The following is a 25576-nucleotide window of genomic DNA, read 5'->3' on the forward strand; positions in this document are numbered from 1 at the left end:
ACGCAGATCATTGCAATGCTCACCCTCTACCTAACCTATTTACAGTATATTCCCATAATTGCTCGCCAAGTAGGCTGCCTCAACTTTGAGCGCAGACTAGTTTTTTAAATGAATACGACTCCGAGTCGCTATTAGTCGAAACTTCAAACATGTAAATTCTTAAACCCTTGTCGTGTACCTATGTTTGTCCTCTGATGATAAGTGCCTTTCTTTATTTGCTGAAATCCATACTTTTTAATAAAACGTCAATCAAATAAAACCACAGACTGTTTCCTTATTGCTGTTGCTCTAAAATGGCAACAGCGCGAATGCGCATGTGCCAATTAAAACAAGGAAACAGTCGGTGGTTGTATTTGATTACCATTTACTAAAAGGTATGTATACTCCATGGAGTTGAGGTATGCTACTACATAATTGCCTACATTTCCCATAAGACAAGAGACGTGCAAATCACGGCATTTACAGCAGGGTTTCAAATAGATAGGATGCATTTGGCACTAGGCTATTTTTTTTATTTTTTATTAAATTTTTAATTTTACCTTTATTTTACTAGGCAAGTCAGTTAAGAACAAATTCTTATTTTCAATGACGGCCTAGGAACAGTGGGTTAACTGCCTGTTCAGGGGCAGAACGACAGATTTGTACCATGTCAGCTCAGCTTGCCTCCCTTTACTGCAGAAAACGTACCAACAGTGGTCTATCAACCATTTGTTAAATCTACGACACACAATGTTGATATATTATATCAACTGAGCACAGAAAGGGTGTCAACAAATCCCCGTAGAAGGCAAGCAGCAGGTTGGCAGCTGAAGTGCGCCAGTTTGTCTGGATTTCCACTGGATATGTTCATTTGACTGCGCGGTTGTGTCTGGGAGCGCAGTCGCTCGCTAGGAACACATCCATGTGATTGAATCCACCTACCTTCACTTGGTCGAAAGAAACGAACGAACGAGGAATACGATTGACTAGTTTATATCGGTGCGACTGTCAGAATTGATTACCAATGGTCAATACTACAGAACCAATTCGTATACGCCACCTGAGAATTGACTGCAACTTTCAGTGGTATTCCTTGAAGTAGCATCTCCAAGAAGATTGCTCTGCGACCAAAAGGATATAGCTAGGTATTGACGGAACATTTGTTTATATCACTCAGAATTACGACAATTTGTGCGTGCCATTTGGATTGAACTAGACTACAACATTTTCACGCGCACGTCTCTTGAACAGGACAGGAAGGATTTTGAATAACCGTTTCTTTTTTGTTGGCGTATCAAACAGCAGTCAAGACGAAATCCTTCAAGAATCCTTGCGCCGGCCGTCAGTGCGCGCGTGCTTTTGGAAACATGGGTTGTACATTAAGTGCAGAAGATAAAGCGGCCGCGGAGAGATCAAAGATGATTGATAAAAATCTCCGCGAGGATGGAGAGAAGGCTGCAAGGGAGGTGAAACTGCTCTTACTAGGTATGGGAAGCCGTTTATTCTACTAATTTGCTTGTCCGAATGGACGACTAGCCAGTGTAGGTTTACGTTCCTTGTTGGGCTCTGTTTCGGGGTTGAGTGCTTCAAACTCTTAAACAGAATTGTCCACAATTTTGATCATAAGTGGTAGCTTAATGGGCTGCATCACAAGCCATCATCACTTTGCCTTTTGGCACCGGTAGGGTGTCCATCCGCCGCGCGTCTGCTAGGCATCAATCCACAGCGCACGCATTGTTTATTTTCTACGTTGACTGCTATGTGGTCGACTGTTGACGCTGAGCTTGCTCTGCCAACGCCTTAGAACAAATTACATAATTACTGTAGCAAAGAACCATAAGCAATTATCCTACTGCAACATAGCTCTCGGTCAAGCAGAGATGTATTCATTCATCAATGTGGTCCTAAATTGCATCTCCTTGTGTGACAATGCATATGCCATGTATCTGTTTGGGTGAAAATCACTGGTTCCCAGCGGTGGTACTTGGCCTATCCACAGGGGGTACTTGAGAAGAATGATGAGACCATAGACTTACTGGTTAAATGCACACGAGGTAAAATGCACATGAGGTGGTACTCCAGGGGTACTCGTGGCAGAGTAAAATTCGGTTGGTCATACAGTAACCGAAAAAGGTTGGGAATGGGAACCACTGAATTAGTCAGTCAATATTTTGTTCAGAACAGGTAGCTACATACTTATTATTACACAGGCTGTGTTAAACAGGCATAGTAATGTATGTTTGAGCATATGACATTGCAATCAGGAATTTGACTGAGCAGGGGCAGAAAGTAGTAAACACTCCACCTCCTCTAAGTCACATTTTTACACAAATGAAGGTTTTGGGCTTCAGCAAAACATGTTTTGTAGTAGGCTGATATATTTAGCCAATGTAATAATCTAAACTAATGTGATGTCACTGTGCAAGGCTAAAGAGATAGAGTCAGTGTATTGGGGAGTGTGTTTATGTAATAATCTAAACTAATGTGATGTCACTGTGCAAGGCTAAAGAGATAGAATCAATGTATTGTGTTGTTCACAACAGCAGTATTAGGCCTAGCCTACCCTGGGTATCCTTCTTGTTATTGCTGATTCTTATCTCAGACTCTAATTTGTTGGTACGCTGCAAAATGCCCCACTCCTCCCAGCTGCAGTTCTGGATTCACAACAACACATTCACCTCTAGTGAATATGAGTGTTTTGCATTATGATTGATGCCACACATTCCTACCAATCACAGTTCTGTGAACAAAACACAGAGGTTTTGAAAATGTCTATTTGCAATATGATCGACATTGGAACCGTCCAAGGTGCCCAAAACAAAGCCAAATAAATTATGGAAATATGGAGTCGATTGCTTAGGGTCCCGACTTGCACAGGTTCCCGGTTTGCAGAGGGAACCACACTGGAGTTGTATGACCTGGGATGGGCATAAATATATTACAGTAACCTCTGCTGACATTGCTTGGCTGTACAGTACCTCTCTGGTCCTTTTAGCCAATGTTCTGAAATAAATACTGTGTGCCTCAATATAGAAATCCTCCATTTACACACTGGCTTGGTCACAGAAAATGGGCCAAGTTGAAAGACCTACATTTGGGAGCTGCTTGGAAACTAAAAATGCTATGGCATAAACAGGAAAGGGGCTAGTGTAGTCCTATGGATTTTCAGGCAAATCACCTGGTCATCTTGTCACATCTATAGGCTAGCCTACACTCTTAGAAGTAAAGGAGTATAACCTTTTGGGTTTCACTTGCCACATCATCACAATGACCCAAAATGCATAATTTGATTTAAAAATGCATCATCATGATGATGTGGCAAGTGACACTTTGCTTCTTCAAAGTCCAATATCTTAACTTGACTGCTGACATGCAAAACATGTTGGGACTGTATCAACAGCGGACTCATGAAGAAAATAGCTAAATATAGTTTTTAGGAAGATTTTTCCATCAATAACTCAGCAGCAACAACCCAACGAAGTGACCCAATGCCTGCAACCCAGCAGTTGGGTCATCTGAACAACCCAGCATTCTTAAGAGTGTAGGCTAGGTTGAAGATACTGTAGCTGGCTAGCGACTTAAGCCAACTAATAATTATCATCATAATCAATTCATTACCATCACAATATTCCGTTTTTTTTTGTAGAAAATGATTGAACTATTAAATTAGTTTAATAGTACTATTAAATTAGTACTCATAAAGGAATGGGTAATTGTTTACAAGTTGCTAGCTATCCCATAAAGCCATTGCCCGAAAACCACCTTCTTCTGAGTCTGGCAGCGCAACAAATCCATTGGCAAAATAAATTCAACGTGTTCTGCACGACTCTGACAGTATCTGGGTAAAGATTTTCCTGAGAGACAGTCATATGTCACCACCAGGCTTAACACCGGGAGACATGATAGGAAACGAAGATAGCCACTGTGGATAAGAACTGAATAGGCTCTCTGCAGATGGGATTCTGCCCATAAAGTCTTGTGCAGCAGTTATTGCTTGTGCAACAGGGACACAGTCAGATTTATTTTTTATTTTTTATTTCACCTTTATTTAACCAGGTAGGCTAGTTGAGAACAAGTTCTCATTTGCAACTGCGACCTGGCCAAGATAAAGCAAAGTAGTGTGACACAGACAACAACACAGAGTTACACATGGAGTAAACAATAAACAAGCCAATAACACAAACAAGTCAATGACACAGTATGTCACGCTCTGACCTTAGTATTCTTTGTTTTCTTTATTATTTTGGTTAGGTCGGGGTGTGAGATGGGGGATATGTGTGTTTTTGTCTCATTATAGGGTGTTTGTACTGTCTCTGTTTTTTTGTAGATTCACGGGGTTGTTTCCATCTAGGTGTTTATGTAGGTTTATGGGTGCCTAGATTGGTTCTCAATTAGAGGCAGGTGTTTATCGTTGTCTCTGATTGGGAACCATATTTAGGCAGCCATATTCTCTGGGTATTTTGTGGGTGATTGTTTCCTGTGTCAGTGTTTGTGCCACACGGGACTTTCGTTTCCATTTCACTTTGTTATTTTGTATTTGTGTCATGTTCAGTCTTTTCTATTAAAACATGGACACTTACCACGCTGCGTATTGGTCCGATCCTTGCTACACCTCTTCAGACGAAGAGGAGGAAATCTGTGACACAGTAGAACATTTTTTCTATATACAGTGTGTGCAAAATGCATGAGGAGGTAGGCAATAAATAGGCCATAGGAGCAAATAATTACAATTTAGCAGATTAACACTGGAGTGATAAATGAGCAGATGATGATGTGCAAGTAGAGATACTGGTGTGCAAAAGAGCAGAAAAGTAAATAAAATAAAAACAGTATGGGGATGAGGTAGGTAAATTGGGTGGGCTATTTACAGATGGACTATGTACAGCTGCAGTGATCAGTAGCTGCTCAGATAGTTGATGTTTAATGTTGGTGAGGGAAATAAAAGTCTCCAACTTCAGCAATTTTTGCAATTTGTTCCAGTCACTGGCAGCAGAGAACTGGAAGGAAAGGTGGCCAAATGAGGTGTTGGCTTTGGGGATGATCAGTGAGATATACCTGCTGGAACGTGTGCTACGGGTGGGTGTTGTTATCGTGACCAGTGAACTGAGATAAGGTGGAGCTTTACCTAGCATAGACTTATAGATGACCTGGAGCCATTGGGTCTGGCAATGAATATGTAACAAGGGCCAGCTGACTAGAGCATACAGGACGCAGTGGTGGGTGGTATAAGGTGATTTGGTAACAAAACGGATGGCATTGTGATAGACTGCATCCAGTTTGCTGAGTAGAGTTTTGTAAGCTATTTTGTAGATGACGTCGCCATAGGTAGGATAGTCAGTAATATGAGTCTGGAAGGAGAGTTTAGCCAGACACCTAGGTATTTATAGTTGTCCACATATTCTAGGTCAGAACCATCGAGGGTGGTGATGCTAGTCGGGCGGGCGGGTGCGGGCAGCGAACGGTTGAAAAGCATGCATTGGGTTTTACTAGCGTTTAAGAGTGGTTGGAGGCCACGGAAGGAGTGTTGTATGGCATTGAAGCTCGTTTGAAGGTTAGTTAGCACAGTGTCCAAGGAAGGGCCAGAAGTATACAGAATGGTGTCGCCTGCGTAGAGGTGGATCAAGGAATCGCCCGCAGCAAGAGCGACATCATTGATATATACAGAGAAAAGAGTTGGCCCGAGAATTGAACCCTGTGGTACCCCCATTGAGTGGGGCAAAATAGATAAGTGATATCCCAGACAAACAACCCAATCAGCGCAAGCCAAATAGCGTCTGCTCATAGAAGATGCGTGACTTTGCGTAATCTTCATAAAATAGGCATATTTTCTGGAAGTATATACAGTATTTATCAGTGTTTCCCTTAAATAAATTTAGCAAAGGCTTGCCGCAGCTGCTAAATCATGGCTGCCATAAAAATAAGATGTTCTGGATGCTATAATGTTTTCAGTGTCAACTTAAATGACGAAAATCACATATAAAGTATGTAGAAAAGATAATGGCGCTGTATAATTTTTAATAAGATCATCTTTGAGAACTAACAATCATCCGAATAAAAAACAGACAGTGAGGGAGAATTGATTTTCATATAATGTTTGAGTCACTCAGATAGCCATGACATAAACCATGGCAAAATGTGTACTGTAGAATTGCAGGAAACGAATTCTAAAACTGTAAAATGTTCAAGTAGAGACAATTTGTAATAAAAGGAATCATATTTCATAGAAATCTGTAAACACTGGGCAGTTACATTAAAACAGAAACATTTTGTCTAACCACTGTAGCTAGTATTGACATTATAATAAAATCACAATGGAACTATTTCCATGAAACAGGGGTCTGTGTTAGCTGCCGAGTTAGTGCAGTATCCTTAGCTAGCTAGCTATGTTTTGCTAGCTAGTGAATATGCTAACGTTTATCTAGCTAGCTAAACATTTGGCGATGGGCTGGCACTGGCAGTATGGCATTATGGAGAGTGAATTCATTTGTTTCTTCATCATCTTCTCAGGTATCTGGAGGTAGGGAAAGGTATTTAGGGAAATTAAATATAATGCTTTGACTAAGTGTCAATGTCACTTTTATTTTGTCAACACTGCCATGCGCCAAGAAAGGATATGAGCAAGGTACATTTCCCTGTGTAAGTGTAGCCAAGTCCAGTGTAAAGGGATTTTTTGATTGCAGAACAATGTAGGGGCACTTCTCTTGGACACTGTAGACATCCAAGGGAATATCTGAGTAGGCTGGAGAGCAACTTACAATAATGCGTGCATAAATTATTTGTATGGGTGGCCCCAGCAAGAATCAAACCCACGATTCTTGACGTTGTGAGCGCCCTGCTCTATCAACTGAGGCACACAGGTTGTGTGTTAGTAAACGCTGTAGATGGCATGTGTAAAATATCGCCGCCATCTATGGTAACTCGCCTTTATGCAGTATCTCATGCATGGCCAATACACAGTTTTAAAAGGAGAGATACTGTAGGATAGATCAAGTGCATATCCATCTGTTATATACAAAACAGTGTAACCTGTCCTCATCTACACTTTCTCTGTCATACTAAACTGATGGGAGGGTGGAAAAAGGGTTCATCTCTCGGTCCTACCCTCTTGTTCAACAACATGTTTTTCTATTTCAGACATTGACCTATAGGTAAGCCTTAGGTCTATCCTTTCTAAAATAGTTTCCCAGCTGTTCTTACCTATTTCATTCCCCTTTTCCACAATTTCTGTAAAGCCTCTTTCAGTTCAACAGCTGAGTGGATGTCTTCTCGGCACTTGCACTCCCCAATTATTTGGGAGAGAGAGAGAGATATGAGGGACAGTGTCTGACAGCCCAACCAATCAGCACATGTCTTCTATGCTTATTGTTAAATGTATGGTTATTTTGACCCATGATGATTGTTGTTACTGTTATCCCGTTGACAATATTTATTAACATTATTAATTTTGTTAATATTGTAAATCTCCAAGGTAAGCTTTGGCAATATGTACATTGTTACATCATGCCAATAAAGCAAATTAGAGAGAGAGAGAGAGAGAGAGAGAGAGAGAGAAAAAACAACAACATGAGGAATCTCTCAGTGAACTAAGCGTCTCACTCTCCACTCCTCAATGCAGATATTATCCCTGTGGTAATTGGATGGTCTGGCACACACTCATACATATGAAAAGACATGCAACAGAGGCAGCTAGCCCTGGTGGAAAGTGGAGGAGTCTAAACTCTACTATCCTATAGCCTATCCTATACTATGTTGTGTATACCACCAGCTGTTTTCTGAAGTGTGTGCCGTGTGAAACCGTAATGTTATTCTGTCACGACCATAGGAGGTGGCCATACATTCAGCTTAGTGACAGCAGCTGACTGTTTGGATGTCAGGGCTGCTTTGTGTGACAGTACAGTCACGCCAGGGGCCAGGTGTGACAGCCACACATTCAGCAAAATATAACTTCCTCTGCGTGGTATCTTCAGGAAATGACTGAAAAAGACAGGGAACTAGTGTGAGGAGCTAGGGGAGAGGGAGTTAGGAATGAGTTGAAACACTAAGAGAAAGATTATAGAAATCATGCCCTGTAATGTTTCCTTGTCTTGATGTTCTTATGACTCATCAGAACCATTGGGAAATCCCAGAGCAGGGTTTTTCCAAGCCTCAAATTAAGACAAACCCATTCTACTCTGTTCTGACCCTGGCTCCAAAAATTCTTCCTCCACCAAATCTACGCAAATGACATTTAATTTCATGAGTGTCAGTACAGCCCCCTTGTCCCTATTTTGGGACCACTTGAGATGCAGGAGAACAAACGTTATTATAGCCTGAGAGAACCCAGACCTTTGAAAGATTGAGTTTGAAGTTAATATTTCCACTTTTAAAGTCAAATCAATCAACTTCCATTACCTGGTCTCCAGAAAAGGTTATTATAACATGGAGGTCAATGTTATCCTGTTCGCTGAGAACAAAGATAGAGAAAGGTAAAGCCATCAGAGTTCATTAAAAAACAATTCACTCTCAGCTCCTGGGTCACCCCAGACTAATAGCCCAAGATGAATTGAACGTGAATACCCTATTATTTTGAAATCAACAAATGCTCTACTCTCTTTCCTAGAAACACAACAGAAGGCATTAAGCTAGCTCTCCCCTAGTGTTATCAGGTAAACCATTTGTTTTGGGACATGGTGACATGTTACCCCCTAGCCTCTAGCAAGATCTCTGTGACCGTAAAACAACCCATCCCATACAAGTGACAGAGATAACATTGCCAGCTATGACAAATAGTGACTGTCTGGTCATGTGTTTTATTTGTGCTATCCAGCATGCAATCCTATGTGTGCAACAGATGTGTAGAATGAGAGAGGATATTTAGATTTTTGATTTATCAGGATCCCCATTAGCTGATGTCAATGGCGACAGCTAGCCTTACAGGGTTCCGAAACATAACAAAAATATATATTACAGACTAAAGACTTTACAATTTACATACATAGACATGTAGTGTGTGTGTGTGTGTGTGTGTGTGTGTGTGTGTGTGTGTGTGTGTGTGTGTGTGTGTGTGTGTGTGTGTGTGTGTGTGTGTGTGTGTGTGTGTGTGCGTGCGTACCGCTCTGTTCTTGGCCATCTGCAGCTTAACTCAGTCTTTCTTTGCATCACTTGACCATATAACTGGACAATACTCAAGATAAAATAAAACTAGAGCCAGAGGAATATGTCGATGATACCCCTACCCCATATTATGAACGTTCATATTTTTCATAATAATTGGAACACTAATTGTCCCAGAGGGATTTGGGTGTGTGAAATGGGAATGACTGTAGGCTCTCTGAAACACGAGATCAGAGAGTTAGATTACAGGTCTGTAATCTAGGAATCATGTTATAATCTATAATCTGATTATACTCTGAACTCATTTTAACACCACATGTAATTCTTCTTGCCTTTTAATTATGTGGTGCCGTCTGTAGGCCTCAGACCAGTTCAGAGTACCCAGAGTACACCACACCAGCCCCGTGCCACTGCAGGGAGCTGGCAATGGTTCTGCTAATGGACTTTTACATTGAGGGTCAGCTGAGCACATGCAGTGGAGTGGACTGCAATCACAGTATTATGATCATTTCAGTTGTACACAAGGAAACAGGGCTGCTTGCCACTATCCAGTCAGGCCTGATGGAAGGGGTATGATACGTCAGACTCTTTACTAGCATCGTGGTCTCTGACCGACTGAGCCTGCTGTTTGTCATCGCAGGGCCAGGAAAACAAAATGTCCGCTCCTTTTTCTGAGTCAACCAGGTATATTGATCAGAGCCCTCGGCCCTCTCCGTGTCCAACCTGGCTGAGTTGATGATTTGTCAATGGACCAGCTACGCAGTACCCACAGTGACTAAGAACTGACTGGGCTGGTTGGGCATGGTCAGACAGCTACTCAGAAACAACAAGTTCAGAGAAGTGGATGAGGAAGGTACAATCTTGATTAAGAGCATTGTGGAACTGCTGTCGGCGTACTGCCAAATTAAACTGATTGATTTGTTGCTTTTTCTATGAATAGGTTGAGTTTTCAAGAATTACTGTTGACAACAGGACATTTTTCACAGAATTTTCAGTTGAACTACTCTGTGTTCCCAAACAGAGCAAACATTGTCTGGAAACCATGTTTGATTGTGCCACACACCAGATCTGTAACTTAGAAGTTGGAGCCAGCTAGACCCTTGTAAATAAACGGAATGATATCATGTGTTTCTCACACTGTGAACAGTACTCACAGCATTAGTTAGATGAGTAGCAGTCCATACTTGTCATTTCAATGCTGTGAAACATGAGAGGGCTGTGTTACCTTAAATGGGCAGTTTTGAAATTGTTGTATAGATGTCATACTGTACACCAGTCAGGCTTGTGGTGTGTGCCATTTTTGTTGGTCAAAAAATAGTATCTTGTGTCACTAATCAATCTGGCCCAATTCTGCTGACATGAAAGGGCAAGTCTGAAACTTTAAAAGAGCTGTGATTCAATACTATAGAACCCTCAAATTCAACTATGGACCTAGAAACCTGTTCCACTGCTTTTTTTTCAGGGCCTTGGCTACAAATTCAGAGGTTTCTCCCCTTTTACGTTTCTCTCTTTGCTCACCCTCTCCTGGACCATGATGATGTGGACTATCTCTGCCTCATACTCCTGAACAGCTGGAATAAAAAAAAACCTGCAGCGATTTAAATAAACATTCACATTTTTTTGTTGTTGAAGGCTATACAACCTTCTCTGTCTGTTGTAACGGATATTGCAATTTCACAAGCAGGACACAATCCCTACACATTGCATTGGAGCAAAAACAATGAACCTTTTGTGTGATCATGTAGGCTAATCTTTATAGTTGCTGCCATATCGTAGCCACAAGCCAGAGTTCCTCACTTGAGTTTTGCACTGGGGCAAAAAACGATCTGTGTTTTAACCACTCAATGATCATGCAAGTACCACATGAATAGACTACCTAGCTGTTCCACCTCTGGGCAGCTGAATGTTCTAGGCAGCCGAGCATGTACGGTACCAGTCAAAAGTTTGGACACACCTACATTCCAGGCCTTTTCTTTATTTTTACTATTTTCTTCATTGTAGAATAATAGTGAGGTCTTCAAAACTATTAAATAACACATATGGAATCATGTAGTAACCAAAAAAGTGTTAAACAATCTAAATATATTTTACTATTTCAAAGTAGTCACCCTTTGCTTTGATGACAGCTTTGCACACTCTTGGGATTCTCTCAACAAGCTTCATGAGGTAGTCACCTGGAATGCATTTCAATTAACAGGTGAGCCTTGTTAAAAGTGAATTTGTGGAATTTCTTTCCTTCTTAATGCATTTGAGCCAATTAGTTATGTTGTGACAAGGCAGGGTTGGTATACAGAAGATAGCTCTATTTGGTAAAAGACCAAGTCCATATTATGGCAAGAACAGCTCAAATAAGTGAAGAGAAACTACAGTTCATCATCACTTTAAGACATGAAGGTCAGTCAATGCAAAACATTTCAAGAACTTTGAAAGTTTCTTCAAGTACAGTCACAAAAACCATCAAGCGCTATGATGAAACTGGCTCTCATGAGGACCACCACAGGAAAGGAAGAGAGTTCAAGTAACAGACACATGTCAACATCAACTGTAGGCTGTGTGAATCAGGTCTTCATGGTCGAATTACTGCAAAGAAACCACTACTAAAAGAAGAAATAAGAAGAAGAAACTTGCTTTGGCCAATAAGAAGAAGAAACTTGCTTGGGCCAAGAAACACAAGTAATGGACATTAGACCGGTGGAAAGATGTCCTTTGATCTGATGAGTCCAAATTGAAGATTATTGGTTCCAACTGCCATGTCTTTGTGAGACACAGAGTAGTTGAACGGATGATCTACCCTTGCGTGGTTCCCACCGTGAAGCATGGAGGAGGAGGTGTGAAGGTGTGGGGCTGCTTTGCTGGTGACACTATCTGTGATTTATTTAGTATTCAAGGCACACTTAACCTGCATGGCTACCACAGCATTCTGCAGCGATACACCATCCCATCTGGTTTTCGCTGAGTGGGACTTTCATTTGTTTTTCAACAGGACAATGACCCAAAACACACATCCAGGCTGTGTAAGGGCTATTTGACCAAGAAGGAAATTGATGGAGTGCTGCATCAAATGACCTGGACTCCACAATCACCCGACCTCAACCCAATTGAGATGGTTTGGCATGAGTTGGACCGCAGAGTGAAGGAAAAGCAGCCAACAAGTGCTCAGCATATGTGGGAACTCCTTCAAGACTGTTGGAAAGGTATTCCAGGTGAAGCTGGTGGAGAGAATGCCAAGGGTGTGCAAAGATGTTATCAAGGCAAAGGGTGGCTACTTTGAAGAATCTCAAATATAAAATATGTTTTGATTAACACTTTTTTTGGTTACTACATCAAATCAAAGTTTTCTCCTCAATTTCGTGGTGTCCAATTGTTTAGTAGCTACTAACTTGTCTCATCGCTACAACTCCTGTACGGGCTCGGGAGAGACGAAGGTTGATTAACCACTGCGCCACCCGGGAGGCCCAAAGTTTGTTTGACACGTGCGCCGAATACAACCTTACAGTGAAATGATTACTTACAGGCTCTAACCAATAGTGGTATTAGGTGAACCATAGGTAAGTAAAGAAATAGAAACAACAGTAAAAAGACAGTGAAAAACAGTGGCGAGGCTATATACAGTAGCGAGGCTATAAAAGTAGTGATGCTACATACAGACACCGGTTAGTCAGGCTGATTTGATTTGTGTTATTTAATAGTTTTGATGTCTTCACTATTATTCTACAACATAGAAAATAGTCAAAATAAAGAAAAACCCTTGAATGAGTAGATGTGTCCAAACTTTTGACTGGTACTGTATATACGGACCGGTAGCCAGAGTCTGACATTGGGTGAGTTAATTTTGCATCGCCCAGTGTGCTATTATTCCTTACTTTATTTGTCAACTACTGCTTTAGACTGCCTACTATTTGTGTCTTGCTTGTGTTTGATATGCCTAAATATACTGTTACAACAGACAACAAAGTTTGTGCCAACATGTAGGCTACATCATGAAAAAATAACATGAAATTGTGGTTGAGGCATGGAATGCATAGTTCGAACATGTCAACCATATCTTTATTTATTTATTTTTATTGCACCTTTAATAAAGCAGGTAGGCCAGTTGAGAACAAGTTCTCATTTACAACTGCGACCTGGCCAAGATAAAGCAAAGCAGTGCGACAAAAACAACAACACAGAGTTACACATGGGATAAACAAATGTACAGTCAATAACACAATAGACAAATCTGTAAACTGGAGTGTGTGCAAATTAAGTAAGGAGGTAAGGCAATAAATAGGCCATAGAGGCGAAGTATTCACAATTTAGCAATTAACACTGGAGTGATAGATGAGGAGGTGCAAGTAGAAATACTGATGTGCAAAAGAACAGTAAAACAAAACAAATATGGGATGCGGTAGGTAGTTGCTTGGATGGGCTGTTTACAGATGGTCTGTGTACAGCTGTAGCGATCGATAAACTACTCTGACAGCTGATTCTTAAAGGAAAGGCGGCCAAAGGAGGTGTTGGATTTGGGGATGACCAGTGAAATATACCTGCTGGAGCACATGCTACAGGTGGGTGTTGCTATGGTGACCAGTGAGCTGAGATAAGGTGGAGCTTTACCTAGCAAAGATTTATAGATAATCTGGAGTCAGTGGGTTTGGCACTGTGATAGACTGCATCCAATATGCTGAGTAGAATGTTGGATGCTATTTAGTAAATGACTTCGCTGAAGTCAAGGATCGGTAGGATAGTAAGTTTTACGAGGGTATGTTTGGCAGCATGAGTGAAGGTGGTGTCGTGTCTTTACTATCATTAACTGAAGACTGATAGTTTTTATCAAAGATTCTCTGTAATTAAGTATTACGTGATTAGACTGATTAATCATGTAACCATAATTACTAGGAAGTCGGGGCACCAAGGAAAAATATTCAGATTACAAAGTTATCATTTCCTAATATAACTTTTCAGAAATTTTATCTGATCAATTAGTCTTCGAATTAATGAATTATTTACTTTACCACACGTTAGTCTCATTCCAAACGCCATAAATTGTTGGTTATCTGCAAGAACCCAGTCTTCACTATGAGTCATCCATACATCAATTGTCTTAAATCATTTATTTATTACTAACTAAGTAATTCACAGAAACAAACAAACAAACAAGGTAAATGTGGTTACATGAAATGATAGGAGAATGTGCCCTAGTGGGCTAAACCGGCATGGCGGCTTGTTAGACAAAAGGGGAAGTGGGGGTCGACTAAGAAGTCACTACAGAGTGATAATTATAACAATTTAAATACTAATCCTTTACACATGAACGCTCACTCATTCGGGAACAATTGCAATCAATATATATATTTACGCTCAGTGTGTCGTCTTGATCGCTGGTGAAAAGTTAGTTTCTTTTGTAGAATTATCTGTCTCTCGCCCTCTCTCAGTTGTGGTTAGAGGGGATTGTTCAGAGTGACATTTGTTATAAAATGAATGTTTCGGCGGTTGTCGTTCTTCGCGTTCAATGATACTGAATTCCTAGCTGCAGACTAGTAATTCATATCAAAGACTTGTTCTTATTCTGTTGGCATCGATAGTCTAAGAGTTTAACCACATGGTATGGTTAAAAGATTCAGCAATGGTCTACAACCTTTGTCCTCCTAATGGAGAAAAACATGGTCTGCAACCTTTAGCCATCTCGTAATTGAGGTAAGCACGGTCTGCTGATCGAAAACCGGAGTGGGGTTTTTATTCAGAATGGCAGAAAAGGGCTGTGCCAGGATGTCTGACTCTAACTGGTCCTCTGATTTAGTTAACTCCAATCCCCTTTTTGAGTTTTCCTTCATTAAACAGTCCAAAATCACATTGTAAAATTGTGTAAACAGTATCATACTCACTCATTCATCTTATACAACAATTAGACGTAAACCTCACATCTGAGGCTATTATATAAACAGCATTATGGTAATGTGGCCACACCGTCTCCCATGAGCTTCCCCAAGTTGTGACAAACGGACCAGTTCGTAGCTGGATTCTTCACCGATCTTTTATACTTTCTCCGGAACATGAAATTTGTTCGTACCTCAAGTTCTGTGAGGTGGAAGGATTTCCTTTGTTTTCCATGAAAATCTACTCTCTCTATACTGTGTGGCCATGTGGCAGGGTCTTCTCAGGAATTTACGACCTCTGACCACAGCAGCCTAGTTGAAGGAGGCAAGGGGGAGGCAGGGAGAGGGGGATGGGGTTGCTATACCCAAAGAGGCCAACGTCATGACAGTGGCTTTGTTGCGAAATAGGAAGCCAATTCTAGATTTAATTTTGGATTGGAGATGCTTAATATGACTCTGGAAGGAAAGTTTACAGTCTAGCCAGAAACCTAGGAATTTATAGTTGTCCACATATTCTAATTCTGAACAGTCCAGAGTAGTGATGCTAGTCGGGCGGGCGTACAACATCAAGTCTTTACCCCTTCACGTCAATGAGGGAGAAGTGGCAGTGGGAGTTCTGAGAACCAGCAACGTCAAAGAAAATCCTGCACATCCGCAGAAATCTCCCTATCAATAGCCAAGTCGGGTTCCAGAAAATCTGGAATCTAAGCCACTTCATTATTTTTGTTGTTCCCCTCTAATCAGGGACTGATTTAGACCTGGGACACCAGGTGTGTGCAATTAATTATCATGTAGAACAGAAAACTAGCAGGCTCTGGACCTCGTAGGGTAAAAGTTGAATAGCCCTGCTGTAGAACATAGGCTCAATTGCATACACTTAAGTCAAGAATAAACTTACAGTCGACCACATATACAGTACATCGTGTTCCCTCAGACAGAAGGACTACAGAAAGGGAATAAGGCACTCAGAGGAGTGTGACTTTGAGTCTGTAGTGTCAAAAGGTCTGTCTGTCCATCTGAAATGTGACTCAGGTCCCGCAGCTCTCTTGCTGGGTGGCTGAGCTCAAGGACAAAGGAGAGCCATCGCTCCGAGCCTGCCTAGCCACCTTAAACAGGTGACAGCCCCATCTCACTGCACTGACACACTTACTAGTTGTCATGAACCTGTATGACTCCATTTCTCTGACAGATACTTGCTTTTATGAACTTTCCTCCCAGATATGTATGTAACTTACCGTATAACATAACACAGACCACTTCATGAAACCAATTGACCTCTGTGCTTCCATTTCGCTTAACTTCAATAGTTGAAGGACGCTGCTGTTCCATACTCATGGAGCACATTTAGAGGCATAAGGATTGGTTAATAAATGACTAGATAGATTCCGATAAGGATTTCTAACATTGGCCGTATTGTGGAGCTGGGGAGTTTCTCCTCAGTGTTACAAGCCACCATTTATTAACATCTGCTGCTGTTGGCCTGGGGGTTAGAGGCCAGACCAGTCCACCCAGTGTGTGTTTCATTGCCTGTATGACATTGCCTGTATGTGGGTGTGAAGTGAGGGTGATTGTGGGGAAGAGAGTGGCAGTAAACATTAGGAGTAAGTATTAATGACTATTTTAGTACTAGCCGTTGCGTAACACAACCTCATCATCCCCTTAGGTTTTCTCTCAAACTCAGTGCCCCTTCAGCTTCTACGGCCAACGTTAGACTGTCTGACTAGTAATGATATGGGTGGCCACACCAGTTATCATTGTGTCTCTGTGGCATTAAAATGCTCAGATAGAACACGGGCTCGTAGCCTACTGTGCTTTCTTCTCATTCATTGTGTGTGTGTGTCACACATTACAACAACACACACAACTACACAAACCCTTGCATGCCATTATCAGATATTTTCTGATCTCTTCTGATACAGCATGTCATCTCCAGATGACTTCAGCAGCACCACATGCGCCTATACTAGCACTTCCTCCTTACTGCTACGTGTAGGTGTGAATGAATGAATATCGCCAGGCTTCAGCCCACTTGTAGGTAGACTTGTATATGGACCTTGTGATTGGTGCAGAAAGATAGATGCTTGGATGTAGGGCCATACTGTACACACTGTATTCCACCAATGTATTCCATCACTGTATTCCACCAGACCACCACTGTATTCCCTGCCTGTACCCTAAGGTCTAGTTTAAGCCCAGGAGTTTGGGCCTACTCAAACCATGCTGACCAAACAATCCACAAACAGGTCATCTGAGACAGTGTGAGTTAGCAAGAGAGAGGAACAAGAAGAGACAGTATCTTATTGAAATGCAGCTTGGCCCCCACACTGTGATTTATTCGGTCGTCATTCATTTATGCAAGTGCCCTGGATAAAGGCAAAAAAGAAGCAGGGTTTGAAAATGTCTATCTTCCACAATGTATTTTTCATGAGTCAGGGTAGAGAGAGACATGCTCTGACTTCTCTGTGGGCGATGTAGAGCGGGATACCGAGAATTTCTCTGGGTGTCTCTGGTCAGATATGGACATTGGATGGCATTGGGAATACCCCTTTCCAGAGGCATCAGATGTGGGTTTCCCTGTTCCATTGTTTGTCTCGTGCATGTGATGGGACATAATATTCTTCTTGCCATGTTTCCTGGGGAGTGAAGTGTACTTCGCCCATAGCCAACACACCTCATATTGAAGTGTACTTCCACCATAGCCAACACATCTCATATTGAAGTGTACTTCCACCATAGCCAACACATCTCATATTGAAGTGTACTTCCACCATAGCCAACACATCTCATATTGAAGTGTACTTCCCCCATAGCCAACACATCTCATATTGAAGTGTACCTCCCCCATAGCCAACACATCTCATATTGAAGTGTACTTCCCCCATAGCCAACACATCTCATATTGAAGTGTACTTCCCCCATAGCCAACACACCTCATATTGAAGTGTACTTCCCCCATAGCCAACACATCTCATATTGAAGTGTACTTCCCCCATAGCAAACATATCTCATAGTAATGTGACTCTAGGAATACCTCCAACAAACAACCACCCCCTGCTGCCCTGGTAACAGGGCTAGAGGAGTAATTACATCATCTCCCTGAGCCAACCCCTGCTGGGGAGGAAAGACTATTCGTGGGAGGGCTTAAATTAGGCTCTGCATGATGGCCTTTTGAAGTGCCTGCTCAGAAATGGTTAGAGGTCAACTCAAAGTTTCTCAAAAAGTTCTACAGCTGAACCATTGAGAGCATCTTGACTGGCTGCATCAACGCTTGGTAAGGCAACAGTGGCGGTCAGTGCTGTTTATGATGAGGGAGGCACATTTTATTTTCATGAGCATGGTCTTATTTCTATTCCAGCATGTTGGATGACTGTCAGTCATATTCCATTCACCTAGTTCAATGTGACAGCGAAAGGTTTAGGCTACTACATCAAATCAAATCTAATTTATTTGTCACATACACATGATTAGCAGATGTTAATGCGAGTGTAGCGAAATGCTTGTGCTTCTAGTTCCGACAATGCAGTAATAACCAACGAGTAATCTAACCTAACAATTCCAAAACTACTACCTTATACACACAAGTGTAAAGGGATAAAGAATATGTACATAAAGATATATGAATGAGTGATGGTACAGAACGGCATAGGCAAGATGCAGTAGATGGTATCGAGTACAGTATATACATATGAGATGAGTAATGTAGGGTATGTAAACAAAGTGGCATAGTTTAAAGTGGCTAGTGATACATGTATTACATAAGATGCAGTAGATGATATAGAGTACAGTATATACATATACATATGAGATGAGTAATGTAGGGCATGTAAACATTAAATTAAGTAGCATTGTTTAAAGTGGCTAGTGATATATTTTACATACATTTCCATCAATTCCCATTATTAAAGTGGCTGGAGTTGAGTCAGTGTGTTGGCAGCAGCCACTCAATGTTAGTGGTGGCTGTTTAACAGTCTGATGGCCTTGAGATAGAAGCTGTTTTTCAGTCTCTCGGTCTCTGCTTTGATGCACCTGTACTGACCTCGCCTTCTGGATGATAGCGGGGTGAACAGGCAGTGGCTCGGGTGGTTGTTGTCCTTGATGATCTTTATGGCCTTCCTGTGACATCGGGTGGTGTAGGTGTCCTGGAGGGCAGGTAGTTTGCCCCCGGTGATGCGTTGTGCAGACCTCACTACCCTCTGGAGAGCCTTACGGTTGTGGACGGAGCATTTGCCGTACCAGGCGGTGATACAGCCCGACAGGATGCTCTCGATTGTGCATCTGTAGAAGTTTGTGAGTGCTTTTGGTGACAAGCCAAATATTTTCAGCCTCCTGAGGTTGAAGAGGCACTGCTGCGCCTTCTTCACGACGCTGTCTGTGTGGGTGGACCAATTCAGTTTGTCCGTGATGTGTACGCCAAGGAACTTAAAACTTACTACCCTCTCCACTACTGTCCCATCGATGTGGATAGGGGGGTGCTCCCTCTGCTGTTTCCTGAAGTCCACAATCATCTCCTTTGTTTTGTTGACGTTGAGTGTGAGGTTATTTTCCTGACACCACACTCCGAGGGCCCTCACCTCCTTCCTGTAGGTCTCGTCGTTGTTGGTAATCAAGCCTACCACTGTAGTGTCGTCCACAAACTTGATGATTGAGTTGGAGGCGTGCATGGCCACGCAGTCATGGGTGAACAGGGAGTACAGGAGAGGGCTCAGAACGCACCCTTGTGGGGCCCCAGTGTTGAGGATCAGCGGGGTGGAGATATTGTTACCTACCCTCACCACCTGGGGGCGGCCCGTCAGGAAGTCCAGTACCCAGTTGCACAGGGCGGGGTCGAGACCCAGGGTCTCGAGCTTGATGACAAGTTTGGAGGGTACTATGGTGTTAAATGCTGAGCTGTAGTCGATGAACAGCATTCTCACATAGGTATTCCTCTTGTCCAGATGGGTTTTTCCCTTTGTTTATGGACTACAATGCACAACACATCAGCTGTATCTGACCAGGTGAAAAAAACATTCCAAGCCAAACCATGTCATAACCACTACACACAGCCTACATCGTTTTCCCCATATTAGCTAAAGTAACGTCCTAGTCAACATAGCTAATAGAACTAATGTGTTAGTAAACCCGCTACAATCATGCAGTAAGGTTACACTGTATTGGCAGTAAGCAGTTCCACGGCTGGTCACGGTGGCAATAAATTCCTAAAAACCAAAAGCTTACCTTAACTTGGAAGAGCTCCAGTGTTGTGTTGGATAGTCATAGCCAGCTAGCGAACATAGCATCCCTCTGTTTGAGCTGGGTGTTAGAGTAACTAAACTAGCCTGCTGCAGTTGCTGGCTAAGTAAGTGAAACTGAAAGTTTAAAAAAAGAACTATCTCTCTCCTGCTTCTTAATTTTTTGAAAACTTATCCTTTCAGTACTATATTCATTCTCTGATCCTCTGATTGGGTGGACAACAGTCAGTTCATGCTGCAAGAGCTCTGCAAGGTTGGAGGACCTCCTCTGGAAGTTGTCATAATTACTATGTAAGCCTATGGAAGGGGGTGAGAACCAAGAGCCTCCTAGGGTTTGTATTGAAGTCAATGTACCAAGAGGAGGACCGAAGCTAGCTGTCCTCCGGCTACACCATGGTGTTACCCTACAGAGTACTGTTGAGGCTACTCTAGACCTTCATTGCAAAACAGTGTGTTTTAATAAATTATTTGGTGACGTGCATATATATCTGTCACTTATTCCTAGTTGGTGTACATGTCTTATCTAAAAAGGATATATTTTTCAATGTTTTACAATTTGTATTTGTATTAAATTCACTGAGGAGGATGGTCCTCCCCTTCCTCCTCTGAGGAGCCTCCACTGTATGGCAACTGCTTGGCATCCACAAGGATACAGAGGGGAGTGTGTATGGCCCAGTACATCACTGTACAAGGCCCTAAAAATTGTCAAAGACTCCAGCCACCACATCTGGAACCAACAGCACCCTGAACAGCTTCTGCCGCCATGCCATAAGACTCCTAAATAGTTTGTTAAATAGTTCACCAAATACCTACCCGGACTATCTGCATTGACCCTTTTTGCACTAACTTTTTTGACTCATCCAATATGATACTGCTACTGTTTATTATCTGTCATGTACATATCTACCTTAATTACCGCGTACCCCTGCACATCCACTTGGTACTTGTACCACATGTAGCCAAGATATCATTACTTATTGTGTATTTATTATAACTTTTATTATTGTGTGTTTTACTTGTCTATTATTATTTTAAATATATTGTTTAATATATATTCTTTATTTTCCCCAAACCCTATGTTGGTCAGTATTGCTCTGAATGCTCTAACATGACTGCTGTAGAATCATGTGATGCCGTCTAAGAACACCATAGGCTATGCTACTGCTTTTTGCTTGTAACAGCAATGACCAAGGTCTTTGTGTGACCATACATTAACCCATAGCAGATTTGATGAAAGATTCAGCTGTGGTGTCATCACAAGTCAGTGGTTAATTCCACACTACCCCCCCAACCATTTCATTACTCCAGATCCAGAATAATGTCTTCTTGTTATTTTACTCTTAATTTCTCTCTCTCTTCAAACTGGAATGTACCGGTTTAGAGAGAGTGATTACCATCATCAGCCAGTGTTTGACTTCAGTAGTCAGTCAGTCCCTGTCATTATGCTGTCTCATCATGACCTCTCAAGCTCATTGTGTGTCAGGCATAGGCAACTCTGTTGTAGTTCAGAGTCTATGACCTGAGGAGACACAGAAGAACACACACACTCACTCCACCATAGAGTAATGATGTGGCTGAGCCGAATCTGAAATAATATTGAATTAATAAGATGACAGCCCAGACGCCAGCACGTCTCACTGCCAGCCTAGCTGTGGATGGTAGCACAGGATCTCATTAACAAGGCTTCACCGCCACATTATTAACTTCTTGAAGGAGCCGCTTGATTAAAATATAAAATATCTTCTTTAATTTTGAGACAGAAGAAGATTTATGTTGGAGACAAAAGCGAAGGTTTCTTGTCAGGCGTGTTTAAAGTGGCTTATAGTGGGTTGAATCACACCCTTGCGAATGGTGTTGTTGGACACAGCTCTTGACAACCCTGAAAGCCCAGGGTTGTTAAACATTTTCCTGAGTGGAGCCACTAAGCAGGAATACACATGGCCATCTGCTCAGATGTAGACTACATTTGCATTGGGGGAGGGAGGGAGAGAAGGAGAGTCAGTAATGCGTCTCTGTGCAGCCAATGGCAAAGTCCGCTTTAGGTATAATGCCGTGCGATGTTTGTGGATTTGACAGCTGGAACACTGGAAACAGTAGTGGTGCGTGGATATAATTACTGAAAATGCCAAGCCAGGGGAAAAAGCCATATTACAACTTATGTCAAATCAAAGTTTACACCTTACAGTGAAATGCTTACTTACGAGCCCCCAACCAACAATACAGTTTAAAAAAAATATGGTCAAGAATAAGAGATAAAAGTAACAAGTAATTAAATGGTGGAAGTACACTTCAATATGAGATGTGTTGCAGTAAAACAACAATAGCGAGACTATATACAGGGGGGTACTGGTACAGAGTCAATGTGCGGGGACACCAGTTAGTTGAGGTAGTATGTACATGTAGGTAGAGTTATTGAAGTGACTATATATGACAACAACAGAGAGTAGCAGCGGTGTAAAGAGGGGGATGGGGCAATGCAAATAGTCTGGGTAGCCACTTGATTAGATGTTCAGGAGTCTTATGGCTTGGGGGTATAAGCTGTATACAGTGCCTTGCGAAAGTATTCGGCCCCCTTGAACTTTGCGACCTTTTGCCACATTTCAGGCTTCAAACATAAATATATAAAACTGTATTTTTTTGTGAAGAATCAACAAGTGGGACACAATCATGAAGTGGAATGACATTTATTGGATATTTCAAACTTTTTTAACAAATCAAAAACTGAAAAATTGGGCGTGCAAAATTATTCAGCCCCTTTACTTTCAGTGCAGCAAACTCTCTCCAGAAGTTCAGTGAGGATCTCTGAATGATCCAATGTTGACCTAAATGACTAATGATGATAAATACAATCCACCTGTGTGTAATCAAGTCTCCGTATAAATGCACCTGCACTGTGATAGTCTCAGAGGTCCGTTAAAAGCGCAGAGAGCATCATGAAGAACAAGGAACACACCAGGCAGGTCCGAGATACTGTTGTGAAGAAGTTTAAAGCCGGATTTGGATACAAAAGATTTCCCAAGCTTTAAACATCCCAAGGAGCACTGTGAAAGCGATAATATTGAAATGGAAGGAGTATCAGACCACTGCAAATCTACCAAGACCTGGCCGTCCCTCTAAACTTTCAGCTCATACAAGGAGAAGACTGATCAGAGATGCAGCAAAGAGGCCCATGATCACTCTGGATGAACTGCAGAGATCTACAGCTGAGGTGGGAGACTCTGTCCATAGGACAACAATCAGTCGTATATTGCACAAATCTGGCCTTTATGAAAGAGTGGCAAGAAGAAAGCCATTTCTTAAAGATATCCATAAAAAGTGTTGTTTAAAGTTTGCCACAAGCCACCTGGGAGACACACCAAACATGTGGAAGAAGGTGCTCTGGTCAGATGAAACCAAAATTGAACTTTTTGGCAACAATGCAAAACGTTATGTTTAGCGGAAAAGCAACACACCCCATCACCCTGAACACACCATCCCCACTGTCAAACATGGTGGTGGCAGCATCATGGTTTGGGCCTGCTTTTCTTCAGCAGGGACAGGGAAGATGGTTAAAATTGATGGGAAGATGGATAGAGCCAAACACAGGACCATTCTGGAAGAAAACCTGATGGAGTCTGCAAAAGACCTGAGACTGGGACGGAGATTTGTCTTCCAACAAGACAATGATCCAAAACATAAAGCAAAATCTACAATGGAATGGTTCAAAAATAAACATATCCAGGTGTTAGAATGGCCAAGTCAAAGTCCAGACCTGAATCCAATCGAGAATCTGTGGAAAGAACTGAAAACTGCTGTTCACAAATGCTCTCCATCCAACCTCACTGAGCTCGAGCTGTTTTGCAAGGAGGAATGGGAAAAAAATCCGGTCTCTCGATGTGCAAAACTGATAGAGACATACCCCAAGTGACTTACAGCTGTAATCGCAGCAAAAGGTGGCGCTACAAAGTATTAACTTAAGGGGGCTGAATAATTTTGCACGCCCAATTTTTCAGTTTTTGATTTGTTAAAAACGTTTGAAATATCCAATAAATGTCGTTCCACTTCATGATTGTGTCCCACTTGTTGTTGATTCTTCACAAAAAAATACACTTTTATTTTATTTAAAAGGTCGCAAAGTTCAAGGGGGCCGAATACTTTCGCAAGGCACTGTAGGTGTTCCTTTTGTCCAGGTGGGAAAGGCCAGGTGGGAAAGTCCAGGTGGGAAAGGGCAGTGTAGAGTGAAATAGAGATTGCATCATCTGTGGATCTGATGGGGCGGTATGCAAATTGGAGTGGGTCTAGGGTTTCTGGGATAATGGTCTTGATGTGAGCCATGACCAGCCTTTCAAAGCACTTCATGGCTACATAAGTGAGTGATATGGGTCGGTAGTCATTTAGGCAGGTTATCTTAATGTTCTTGGGCACAAGCGCTATGGTGGTCTGCTGAAAACATGTTGGCATTACAGACTCGGACAGGGAGAGGGAGAAAATGTCAGTGAAGACACTTGCGAGTTGATCAGCGGATACTCACAGTACACATCCTGGTAATCCGTCTGGTCCTGTGGCCTTGTGAATGTTGTTTAAAGGTCTTACTGACATTGGCTGTGGAGAGCGTGATCACACAGTCTTCCGGAACAGCTAGTGCTCTCATGCATGATTCAGTGTTATTTACCAGCTCGTCTGGTAGGCTTGTGTCACTGGGCAGTTCTCGGCTGTGCTTCCCTTTTTTAGTCTGTAATGGTTTGCAAGCCCTGCCACATCCGACGAGCGTCAGAGCCGGTGTAGTATGATTAATCAAGCTTAGTCCTGTATTTACGCTTTGCCTGTTTGATGGTTAGTCGAAGGGCATAGTGTGATTTCTTATAAGCTTCCGGGTTAGAGTCCTCCTCCTTGAAAGCGGCAGCTCTAGCCTTTAGCTCAGTGCGGATGCTGCCTGTAATCCATGGCTTTTGGTTGGGGTATGTACGTACGGTCACTGTGGGGACGACGTCATCATCGCACTTATTGTTGAAGCCAATGACTGATGTGGTGTACTCCTCAATGCCATCTGAGGAATCCCGGAACATATTCCAGTCTGTGTTTGCAAAACAGTCCTGTAGCTTAGCATCTGCTTCATCTGACCACTTTTTTATTGATCTAGTCACTGGTGGTTCCCGGCTTTAATTTTTTGCTTGTAAGCACGAATCTGGAGAATGGAATTATGGTCAGATTTGCCAAATGGAGGGCGAGGGAGAGCTTTGTATGCTTCTCTGCGTGTGGAGTATAGGAGGTACAGAGTTTTTCACCTCTTGTTTCAAATGTAACATACTGATAGAGATTTGGTCAAATGGATTTAAGTTTCCCTGCATTAAAGTCCCGGTCTACTAGGAGCGCCGCCTCTGGGTGAGCATTTTCTTGTTTGCTTATGGCGGAATACAGCTCATTTATTGATGTCTTAGTTCC

The 25576-nt window shown here is 42.1% G+C and overlaps 1 protein-coding gene across 1 annotated transcript in view; it reads left to right on the top strand.

The window, feature by feature from the left end:
• Positions 1 to 656: 656 nt before the first annotated feature.
• Positions 657 to 25576, top strand: part of LOC109898904 (guanine nucleotide-binding protein G(i) subunit alpha-2) — a 96624-nt gene continuing 71704 nt past the window's right edge. The window contains exon 1 of the mRNA XM_020493964.2: positions 657 to 1464. Within this exon, the coding sequence (XP_020349553.1) occupies positions 1347 to 1464 (118 nt within the window). The 5' untranslated portion in view covers positions 657 to 1346. The remainder of the gene's footprint in view (positions 1465 to 25576) is intronic.

The sequence above is a fragment of the Oncorhynchus kisutch genome, linkage group LG1 (genome assembly GCF_002021735.2).
Source record: "Oncorhynchus kisutch isolate 150728-3 linkage group LG1, Okis_V2, whole genome shotgun sequence".
Classification (NCBI taxonomy): Eukaryota; Metazoa; Chordata; class Actinopteri; order Salmoniformes; family Salmonidae; genus Oncorhynchus; species Oncorhynchus kisutch.